The 12,328-nt window shown below is 41.9% G+C and overlaps 1 protein-coding gene across 3 annotated transcripts in view; it reads right to left on the minus strand.

The window, feature by feature from the left end:
• The window catches only part of ATP8A2 (ATPase phospholipid transporting 8A2), a 690,440-nt gene that overhangs the window by 41,197 nt on the left and 636,915 nt on the right, over window positions 1-12,328 (minus strand). For all 3 annotated transcript variants that reach the window (XM_084650563.1, XM_084650564.1, XM_084650565.1), the window contains exon 34: window positions 3,265-3,353. In XM_084650563.1, the coding sequence (XP_084506689.1) occupies window positions 3,265-3,353 (89 nt within the window). The remainder of the gene's footprint in view (window positions 1-3,264; window positions 3,354-12,328) is intronic.

Here is a 12,328-nt window from a genome sequence, read left to right on the forward strand (position 1 = left end):
AAATATGCAGAATTTTAAAATTCTGGATGCAGAATTTTAAAATTTTTGGTATAGAATTTTTAATTTGTTGGTGCAGAATTCCCCCGGGAGTAAGAGTTGCAGAATTTGGACTTTTATAAGAAAGAAACAACCCTGTAGATTTCCCAAAGCTCGAATTAGGAAATTGGGTCCAGAGTTAACAATGGGATATTAGAGCCAAGCACTTAATAGTAAGCTTCCTCCTCTTTCTGAAAAGAAAGGAAAATTTTCCACATTTTCTTGATTCAGTGAAGAGGTTTCAAGCACAGAGCTGCAGGGAACATGGGAGATAAGAGGTATGTTGACAACTGTAGCCTACATAACAAAGGAAATATAAAACTAGCTGAAACTTGCCAACATTACACATTTCTAGAATGGGATACAATGTCCCAGTTTAGAAATAAAAAGATTTTCATGGGTCTGGAAATATGCTTGTTCTTGTCCCTTTCAGTATTCTACCAGATGTAAACTGTACTCTGCACTTACTCTGTTCTGGCAGCATTCTGTACTGAAATTTAGCATATGTCTTTTGGGTCACAGGAATGCCCTTTCTGTGGACATATGTTTCATGTCCAAAAGGAACTGAAAGGGGTAAACTCCATGACCATGAAAAACCAGAGCTTCTGGAATTTTATGTCTGACAATGGATTCTGCTGAATTATAGACAGAAGCATGTAGCCCCTGCTGCAGAAAAAAGCTGTCTAGTCCCTCTAATTTCCAGGGGCTTTGGTCATAGCTCAAGTTTTGCATGGCAAGCCTCTTGAAAAGGAAACAGACCTTTACTCCTTGCATATGGTAGTGCTGATAGCTGTGTCATTTCATTTATCCTAGTTTAAATGTTAATGGTGTTAATTTTACAGCAACGTCTAAAAAAATCTTGCTTGGGAAAACAGATTCCTTGCTTAACATTGATAGGGTCCTCCTGTTTAAAATCTGTTGGACAATACCAAGTAAATCAATCTATATTTGTCTAGTGAGCTTCTATGTACATTCTATGTACAATTCCTGGTCTGAACTCGTGAAAAGACACTGTTGCTGAAATCTCACTAAAGAATATACAAAGAAGAATTATTCAGGCTAAGTCAGTAATAGACATTTAATGACTAATAGTTTCTGATGACTGGTCCTTTATAAGATTTTACAATTCTTTAGTTATTCCTACTGAGCACTGATAAGAAGAGAGGGCAACTTGAGGACACAAGTTTATATAATGTCTTCTGCAGTTTCCACAGTATGCATCCGATGAAGTGAGCTGTAGCTCACAAAAGCTCATGCTCAAATAAATTGGTTAGTTTCTAAGGTGCCACAAGTATTCCTTTTCTTTTTGTCAAGACAAACATTTTCAAAATCAGCTTGCTAACGTTATAGACACCTAAATCCATATTTAAGCCTGGTTCCTGCAAACAGTTACATACGTATGTACCTTTAAGCATGAGAATAGTCCCACTGAATTCCAAGTGGGTAAAATTAAGCAATGTGTAACTCTGTGCACGATTGGAGCCTTAGTCACACTAATTAACTGACCAGATTTTCAGAGGTGAAAATCAGGCCACTTACATGCCTTACTTTAGGTACTCAAGTTTGACATTTTGGCCTCAGTAATTGTTGGATTTGTTCTACCATTTTCAACAGAGAAGTCTCATTGAATACAACAAAAATGTCTATATTAAATCATATCAGTACAATGCCCATATTAAATCATATCAGGCTCCAATGGAAATGTTATATTACTGACATTAGGCTAGGGATGGTAATGCAGCTCATGAAAGTTAATCCAATGAACTTTAATGGAGGGAAAGGAAATATTTATTTTAATTGTTACCGATTTTTGGTAGGCAAGTACAATTTAATTTTGCATTACTGTCGAGCCCACAGAAAAACACATTTACAGTATCTGTACATGTAGCCTGATTTATGCTTTTATATTGACATTTGAGATGTGTGTGCATGTTGGGGAAGTTGTCTTACTTTCTACTGTATTTTCTTGATTCCTTCTGTACCTTCTGCTCTTCCTCCTAAAGAGGAGACTTCCTAAGCTGGCCAGGAGCTTGATCCAGGGTGTACAGATTACAGGTTATGAGGCTTTTACCTTATGGCTTTGTGACAAATTACATATTAACCTTGCTATCCTCCTATTCCACTCCAGTGAGGATCTGCAATACTAGCCCCAAGCCTGGAAGGACCCTGGGCCTTCCTCTGTAGAACGTAGTGAATCATTGAAGTACCTTTAATAAGGAACATAATGGTAATGCTTTCTTCAGATCATCATTATTCTTCTTCAAGCAGAAAGGCGCTGCTAATATAGTGATACAAAACACTATTTCTATTCTGAGTCCATGAGAATCACTTAGTTTAGGCTGATTATCGAGAAAAAGAGCCTAACAGATCTTAACAGTCATGAATATGACATTTTTGGAGGGAAGAAGTGGAAACCTGATAGCTTGAGACATTTAAAACTAGACTAGACAAAAACACCAGTAATTCTACAATAAAGAACAATCCTGCTTTGCAACGAGATGGAGTAGATGATGAAATCAGTCTCTTTCATCTCAAGTTCTTTGAGTCTCTTACTTTCCTCAATGCTTCCAACTCAGCTATGCTTGATCTTTCTTGTGTGAGGGAAGGAGTCATTAGGACTTTCCTCCAACAGTCAAGTCCCAGAACTATTGTCCACTGTCCCAAGTATGTCCAGGAAGCCTCACCGTGAAAGGAGAGGCCTAAGAGTAGTTGACAAGCCAGTGGGTGTTTGTAAGGCAAACAGACTTAAATGGCCAGACAAAATACAAAATAATTACCTATATAGAGAGCCACTGTTTCTCTGCCTACAAATTAATGTACTGTTACATTCCACTTTCTGAATATCTAGCCAAAATGAATAAAGTTTTGGCCCCCCTTAATGCAGACAGGACATCTTTGGGGCCTGATGCAATTGGCCCTCAGTTAGAGGTATACAATGCAAATAATCACAACAAGAAAGACCTTTATTGATCACAGTGAAGCATGTATCCTTAGAAAGTACTTCATGGATATCTTGGCTATTAATCCACTTATATTGCTTGTGTTATTACAGATGGTGAACTCACACTGCTTTTGAGTTAGATTCACTTTTGCAGAAATGTCACTATAATTTTGCGTTCAAATAAAGTGTTAGTAGTTGTGTGATTGAAAGAAATGGAACAGAATGAACAATAGATGAAGAATGATTTCTAAAACAAATATAATTACTGTTGTATCCTTTAAACTTACGCTCTCCATGCCACATCTTTAACAAGGCACGCAGTGGGCACCAGAAATAAACCAAGCCAGAAGTATCCACATCTCAGAACCATTCCTGCCTATGAAGAAACAGAAATAATTAAGGGATGGATCAGCTTCATGTCATACTGAGTAGGTGGTTGTTTGAAAAGAATAAGTAGGTGACAACATTATTAAATAGGCATACAGGGCCTGATCCAAAGCCTATTGAAGTCAATGAAAATAATCTCATTGACTTCACTGGGATTTGGATCAGGCCTATAATAAATAAATGGTAATGATACTTTACATTGGTATCATCCCTTTCATTCCAAAGGATGTCAGAATGTTTTAGAAGTACACACACAAATCATATCTTATTGCTAAGCCCATTATTGCGATAAATCTGTGAATCCACCTATCCACACAGGTATATATCCACATACGTAGAGCCATGTGATGTAAACCGTTGACCATCTTTCTTGCCCTCTGCCTACTAATCCTTCAGGACTCATTTGAACATTCCAGACCTCTGAGCAGCTTCAAATAGCTGTCATTTAAAAAAATCATCAATTGGCCACAGAAATATTTCAGCCTTTTCACACTTAAATATGGAATTTCCTCTCAAAATGTCTCCTACCTGAGACCCAGGATGGGCCAGATTCACACCTGTCCCCATGACAAGTTTTTCATACCTTCTAATATTTCACATCCTTGCAGGGTTAGCACCAAAAGCATTATAGTTTGGACAGAGTTATTTCCAGAATTCCAATGGGGATCAGCTCTCACATCTAGCCCTGGAAGCCTCCAAGATAAATTTACTCAAAGTCATGGCAGCGCTATTTACAGACAATCTATTTTAGGTAATATTTAGAGGTTTTTTATGTCTCCCCTCTGAACCTTGTACATTTAGACTAATGGTAACTAGGAGACCTCACTACAGGTGGGAGGGATACAAAAAAAACAGTTGCTATAAAAATATTGAACTAAATGTGTTTTTCTATAGATGTGACATATACAGAATATGCGATGGTGAGGTGTGGTGTAAGGGTTTTAGAACTTCTTTGGGAGGAGCTGCATAACTCATTTGTTCTCTCAGTATTCAAGAATGATGTTCCCATTCCATATTTAATCTTATAAACCTTTATCCCACATTATCTCGTATTCTATGCAAAATACCCACACACACACGTGCACGCACACATATAGACAGACACATAAACGCCTCTTATTTATTTACCTCTCTAAGGCATCCAATGGCACCTATGAGAGTAGGATCTTGGTATGTATATAGACAGACTCACACAAATGGAAGAGCAGGCCCACCACTGAAATGGAGGCATATTTGATTTACCTATGCGACACCACTGCTCAACAATTTTGGGAAGAAGTGAAGAAGAATATTGTGTGTAACTGAAACATCAGGGGTACTTAGGTAGAAGTTGAGAGTGAATTTAGATATGCATGGAGTGTAAAAAGAACATAACCTCTGGAATTTGGACTTGTGATAAGAACTGTAGGATTTTCAGTTACACTTGGTGGTCAGGATCTTCATCTTACATTTCAGTAGAAAAACAGTCCTCAAACCATGCAGAAGCACTGGATCACTATTAAGAACATAAGAATGGCCAATGCCAGGTGCTTCAGAGGGAATGGGCAGAACAGGTAATCATCAAGTGATCCATCCCTATCACCCATTCCCAGCTTCTTGCAAACAGAGGCTAGGGACACCATCCCTGCCCATCCTGGCTAATAGCCTCCATGAACTTATCTAGTTCTTTTTTTAACCCAGTATTGTTTCTGGAGGGAAAACAGCCACACATTCAACTGCTAGTGTATCTTCTTATAGCACTTGGAGTTCTTCTTGGTCTCTCATTATTTGATTTGTTTACAGGTGGCCATATCACAGTGCAAGTATAGTTAGCAACAACTTGTCCCTTATTAACACTGGTTTTAGGTAGGAGTTCCTGAATACATTCATCAGTTGTTGGATGTTAAATCCTCCACACTATTTCTGGACTGACAGATTAGTGGTAAATCTTTTACTGCAACAGAGACTAAAATATACCGAGTGCTAAAGCATGTATGGGATTTATGGATACTTTGCCACCCACTAGAACAGGAAGTAAACAAATTCCAGTCTGAGAATCAGTTCTAGGCTATTTGTGATCTTTCATTCCTGCTTTCAGATTAGAAATACTTGCACCATATGGCCAGTTTTGAGGTGTGATGCTTATCTAGGGAGGGGAAATCCCTATAGCCTATTATAAACCCAAAGGCTGAATGACAGGTTTCAGAGTAGCAGCCGTGTTAGTCTGTATTCACAAAAAGAACAGGAGTACTTGTGGCACCTTAGAGGCTAACAAATTGCATTATGCTCAAATAAATTTGTTAGTCTCTAAGGTGCCACAAGTACTCCTGTTCTTTTTCCAAAGGCTGAAATGTAACATAAACAAACAAACAAAAAGTACTGGCAAAATACCCTTCTAATTACCTTTTTACTTTGCCTTGGGTTTGCTCCTGCAGTCCTTGCATGATCCTGCCATCCTTGCACATACTAGTATTTCTTACTTACGTGAATATTCCCAGTGACCTCAGCTGGACTACTCACACAAGTAGGGACTAGTGCAAGCATTGCAGGATGAGGACTCATATACATTTCCTAATATTTGTGCTTTTGATATTTTATGCTGTGTCCTTTGCCTTCAGTGGTGAATTTTGCCTTGGTGAAGTATTCTTAATATACAGAACAGTCTGAGAACAAATTAAATAGAAATTTAAATATAATTATTTTACAGTCTTGTCAATTTAATTAATGGTTATCATAGGTGGCAGGTATAATAGTCCAGAGAAGGCTTCGCAATCACTGTCACAGGATGCCAGATTGCGGGTTTTTACTTATTATCATGCGCTATGCAGTTTCTGGGGCAGCTGAGGAGGTGGTATCCGCTATTCAGCTTCCTGGGTTCATCAGTAATCTCCCTGGACTCCATGGGGGGCCTGGCCTGGGGGCGCAGCATGGGCGGGGCCATGCTAGGCTGTTTGGGAAGGCACAGCCTACCCCGGCCTATGATACCTACCGCCCATGACTAACAGTGTTTTGTTCTAGTACATCAGAATCAGGAAGTCTTCCAAACAATCAGTGGGGCCACTGGACAGTCGAGATACTAAAGGAGCACTCAAGGAAGACAAGGCCATTGCAGAAAAGCTAAATGAATTCTCTGTATCAGTCTACACTGCAGAGGATGCGAGGGAGATTCCCACACTTGAGCTATACTGTTTAATGACAAATCTGAGGAACTGTTCCAGATTGAGGGGTCAGTAGAGAAGACTTTGGAACAAGTTGATAAATTAATCAGTAATAAGACACCAGGACCAGATGGTATTCACCCAAAAGTTCTGAAGGAACTCGAATATGAAATTGCAGAACTACTAACTGTAGTATGTAACCTATCATTTAAATCAGCCTCATTACCAGATGACTGAAGGATAGTAATACAATGCCGATTTTTAAAAAAGGGTCCAAAGATGATCCTGGCAATTACAGGCCGAAAAGCATAACTTCAGTAGCAGGCAAACTGGTTGAAACTATAGTAAAGAACAGAATTATCAGACACATAAATGAACACAATTTGCTGTGAAAGAATCAACAAGGCTTTTGTAAAGGGAAATCATTCTTCTTCAATCTTTTAGTATTTTCTGAGGGGTTCAACAAACATGTGGACAAGATCAACAAACAAGGGACTCTAGTGTACTTGGACTTTCAGAAAGCCTTTGACAAGGTCCCTCACCAAAGGCTCCTAAGCTAAATAAGCAGTCAGGGGGTAAGAGGAAAGATCCCCTCATATATCAGTAACTGGTTAAAAATAGGAAACAAAGGTGGGAATAAATGGTCAGTTTTCACAGTGGAGAAAGATAAACAACAGAGTCCCCCAAGGATCTGTACTGGGACCAATGCTGTTCAACATGTTCATAAATGATCTGGAAAATGGGGTAAACTGTGAGGTTGCAAAATTTGCAGATGATACAAATTTCTCAAGATAGTTAAGTCCAAAGCTGACTGCAAAGCCTTACAAAGGGATCTCACAAAATTGGGTGACTGGACAACAAAATGGCAGATGAAATTCAATGTTTGATAAATGCAAAGTAATGCCCATTGGAAAACATAATCTCAACTATACATACAAAATGATAGGATCTAAATTAGCTGTTACAACTCAAGAAAGAGATCTTGGAGTCATCATGGATTTCTCTGAAAACATCTGCTCAGTGTGCAGCAGCAGTCAAAGAACTAACGGAATGTTAGGAACCATTAGGAAATGGATAAACAATGAGACAGAAAATATCATAATGTTACTGTATACATCCATTGAACTTCCTCACTTTGAATTCTGTGTGCAGTTCTGGCTGTCCCATCTCAAAAAAGATATATTAGAATTGAAAAAACTACAGAGAAGGTAAACAAAAAGTGATTAGGGGTATGGAACAGCTTCCATATGAGAAGAGGCTCATCTTAGAAAAAGATGACTAAGAACAGATATGATAGAGGTCTATAAAATCATGAACAGGTTGGAGAAATTAAATAAGTGTTATTTACCCCTTCACATAACACAAGAACCAGGAGTCACCCAATGAAATTAGTAGGCAGCAGGTTTAAAACAAACATAACGATGGACTTCTTCTTCAAGTAGTGTCCCTGTGGGTGCTCCTCTTCAGGTGCACATAGGCCTCTCATACCCTCGATTTTAAGGCCCAGCTGGTCTTAGTTGGGGTTGGTCCTGCTTTGAGCAGGAGATCGGACTAGATGACCTCCTGAGGTCTCTTCCATCCCTAATCTATGATTCTATGATTACAGGAACCCATACTTTGACAAAGACCCTCACCCAAGTCAGGGATGATGGAATCAGTCCTTGTACCACCCCCTCCCTGGATGTTCCTCCACAGTGGCCATACTAGGGTCCTTGGGCAGCATATTGGCAGTAATTTGCCATATCTGCACCATGAAAGTAGAGTCACACAGTCTCCTCCACCAAACCCCCAACATGAGGAGACCTTTGAAGAACAGGCTAGGGGGGCAGACAAGGAGTCTATCCCTCAAACCCCTATTTTGTCTTTGTCTCTGGATGAGGCAGTCATGCCTCCACCTCCATCGATGGCTGATGATTTTTATCAGTTCCAGGACCTTGTGAAGAGGGTGGTGGACTCCACCAAGTTGCCTCTTGGGAAGGTTAAAACTTATATCACAATCTCCTGCACATTGTGCAATCATCAACACCCACCCGGATTGCACTACCCATTGATGAAGTGCTCCTGGGTCCAGCAAAAAGTGGGTGGCAAACTCCTGCCACCCAGGGCCGTCCCTAGCTATTCTGGGGCCCTACGCAGCCCCCACGTGGGAAGAGGCGGAGCAGGGGCTGGAGCAGCACGCAAATTTCCTGGTGCCCTACGCAGCTGCGTACTTTGTGTATGGGTAAGGCGGCCCTGCTGCCACCCAACCGCCAACTTGTAAAAGGGCAGATAAGAAATGTTATGTTCCTCCCAGGAACTCAGAATTTTGTTTTTCCACCACTCCATTCACAGCTGTCCCTAAGGACAGACAGACAAATAGAGGGGAACAACAATAGGTGATGTATATACAAGTCAACTTGATTCACTGTAAACAGAATGGCAGAAATGGGTATTTAAGGGTATGTCTACACTGCAATAAAAAAAACCATGAGCCCAAGTCAGCTGACCTGGGCCAACCAGGGTTGTGGGTCTCTTATTGCAATGTAGATGTAACCCCAGAGGAATAAATGTGGACAAGGAAGGGGTCTTACAGACAGGTTCACAGAGGTTGTACCAAGCTGGGGTGACTGTGTGGCTTGCAGGCAATTGTGTGAGAGGCTGACAGGTAGGCAGGCAGGCAGACAGGTAGGATCAGTGTCAAAGTTAGGGGGGCAGAGGAATTGAATAATTCAATTGTCCTTGCACATTTTATTTATTCACAATGAACAAATAAAGAGCACAACCACAAGCAAAAGCATTTAGTTTGACATTCTTGGGAACACACAGAGAATTCACCTTAATTTAACTGATAAGGTTGATGACTTAATCATAACCAATGTCATGGGCAGCGGGTAGGCCCTTCCTTCAGAGAGGCTAGTCCCCCAGACCTGCCCTTTCCACAGGAGGCCCCGCTGCCCCCCGCGGCCAGAGCCCTGAATCCCTCCTCCCCTCCCAGAGAAGCCATGGGCCGGTCGGAACCCTGAGCCTCCTCCCCGCCACCGGAGGAGCCCCAGGCTGGCCCCATGTCAGTCGGCCGACCTGAGCCACCCCTGGAGTTCCACAACACCTATCTCAGCTATTTGGGCTGGGTAGTAGGTAGGAGTTGGGGCTAATGCAAATAAGAAAATAATATCACAGTCACTTTTTGTCTTCAACCACAGCCAGCCAATTAACTTTTTGGGAAAGGACATGTTAAACCACCAGAACCCTGCCATGATGACCAAACTTTTCTGTTTGAAGGTCAAACATATTATTTCAAAAAGGGCAAGGGGCCACAGTCAATGCTCAGCAGCAGATTTTCTACCCTTTGCACCACATCCAACTAGTACTGCTTTAACTTGTGCTGGAGCAGAGAATCAGGGACTCATAACTGATGGGGAGTTCTCAGCATTTTCTCTCACCCAGGCTGCCTGATACGTCTGTAGGGGAGGAGAGATATTCTTAGCTCATTGCTCCACTAGGCTTGGGCAGAGCCAGATGTATCTTGCTCTCCTTGGGGCTCCCACAACCTGGAAGGGAATCAGGAAATGGAGCAGCCAAGGCTATTCTCTCCTCCTTCCTTTGTGATTCATAGGGGGCCACAGAAGGGGATGTGGATAGTAAGGACAGAAGCTTCTAGGTGTGCTCCCAGCTGGACCTCACTCTAGTGCAGCTCCTGGGACTGAGGAGAAGCAGTGCACCACACTTCCCCTTCATAGCAACAGAGTGAGTCAGACACAGATTTACAATCTCAGGGCATGGCTTAGAGAATACAGTCTCAGTTCATAATTAAATACACATTTATTTTCATAACACCGTTGCCTCTGAAGGCCTCAAGTGATGGCCAGGCTACAGTTTGGACATCCTTGCTATAGATTTCCATAGGCTTCCAGTAAACACTTTCGGCCTGACTTCAGTGGGAGCAGGATCAGGCCCCTAAATTGAAAAATCAACCACAAATGAGTGGAACAACATGGCTGCACAAACCCCTCAACAAGCAACTGATGGATCTACACATTTTTGTAAACCTTCTTGGAAAGGTCTTCTTCCTTTAGGAATTGAATATCTGCATCAATGCAGCCCCTGCACATGTCGAGCTCTCTCTACATTGACTAGCTCCATGATAACCCAGGGTATTTTTCATGATTTAAAAGGCATTTAATTTTGAGAGGGTAAAATATGCCAAATTTGATCAACCACAGCTGTGTAAATGGCTCAGTAAACCTTAAGGAACAGAGGAGGTAGGAACATATTAAGTGCATTCATAGCATGCAAACACTCAGAATATTTTCTATCACACAGCAACGTAATTTAATAATTTATATTCAGAAGAAGGAAAATAGTGAGGGGTTTTACTTCCCTCCATTTAAATGGTAAAATAGGAATAGCTAAATTCTCTGAACACCACTTATTACTGTTCCTATTCGTTTTTGTCAATTGAATGCTCAGTAATCTCACCATACACTATTACATGGTATTAAATTTTTTTTTTATTATATGTATTATCATAACACCTAAAGACCCCAGCCAAAAATTAGATCTCATTGTGCTAGGCACTCTGCAAACACATAGTAAGAGATAGTCCCTGCCTCAAAGAACTTACAATCTAAATAGAAAAGACAGGCTCAGAATGGGAGGTCAACCAGAGGCACAGGGAGGTGAAGTGACTTGCACAAGGTCACATGGCAGGTCAGTGGGAGAGTTGGGAACAGAACTCATATCTCTTGACTTATCCACTAGACCACACTGCGGCAAGACTGAAAATTCTGTAGCATGAAGATGAAATCATTTCTGTTCAAAAATGTGTACTGAAAGGTTTGCCTTTAATGCCTGCTGGGAGCAGGGGATAGGGAGGGGTTTCCAGGAATAAATTTGATTTCGTGGTTCATTGACAGTTTACACTACAATGTTATTTGATGCAGAGAATACAATGTCAAAACAAAACAATTCATTTACAAAGTCATTTAGAGGACACTGCTAGGTTACAATCACTTTATTCTTTTGTTCCATAGGCGCCAACTCTGTGGGTGCTCCAGGGTTGGAGCACCCACGGGGAAAAATTAGTCACTTGCTGGAGGATTCTCTGCTCCTTGAAGTCTTTAAACTATGATTTGAGGACTTCAATAGTACAGATATAGGTGTGAGGTTTTTTTTGTAGGAGAGGTGGGTGAAATTCTGTGGCCTGCGTTGTGCAGGAGGTCAGACTAGATGATCATAATGGTCCCTTCTGACCTAAATATCTATGAATCTATGAATCTATGAATCCACTGGCAGCCAAGTGCCCCGCCCCACCTCACCTCCTCCTCCCCAGCCTCCACCTCCTCCCCTGAACGCGCCGAGTCCCCACTCCTCCATCTACCTCCCAGCGCTTGCCAAACAGCTGTAGCAAGCTCTGGGAGGGAGGGGGGAGGAGCGGGAACGTGGCACGCTCAGGGGAGGAGGCAGGGAAGAGGCAGGGGTGGGGATTTGGGGAAGGAGGCAGAATGGGGCAGGGAGGGGGCCGAGTTGGGGCGGGGATTTTGGGACAGGGATTGGAATGGGGGCAGGAGGGGTCGGGGCAGGGGTGGAGTTGGGGCAGGGCCGGGGGCAGGATCAGCAGTGCAGACCCATACAGCATGTGTGATTGCCACAACTTTCACAAAACAACTGGCCAGGTCTGACATTCCTGGTTTGAAATCAGAGTTTTCCTTCTCCTAAGTGAGCTGCCTGCCACAGCTAAAAGCCCCATCTGCTCAGCAGAGGCACAGAGAGATCAAGTTACTTGCCAAAGGTCACCCAGGAGGTTAGTGGCAAAGTCAGGACTAAACCCCAGCTCTCCTGAGTCTCTCCC

Source organism: Lepidochelys olivacea (genome assembly GCF_965140295.1).
Source record: "Lepidochelys olivacea isolate rLepOli2 genome assembly, chromosome: 1".
NCBI lineage: Eukaryota > Metazoa > Chordata > Testudines > Cheloniidae > Lepidochelys > Lepidochelys olivacea.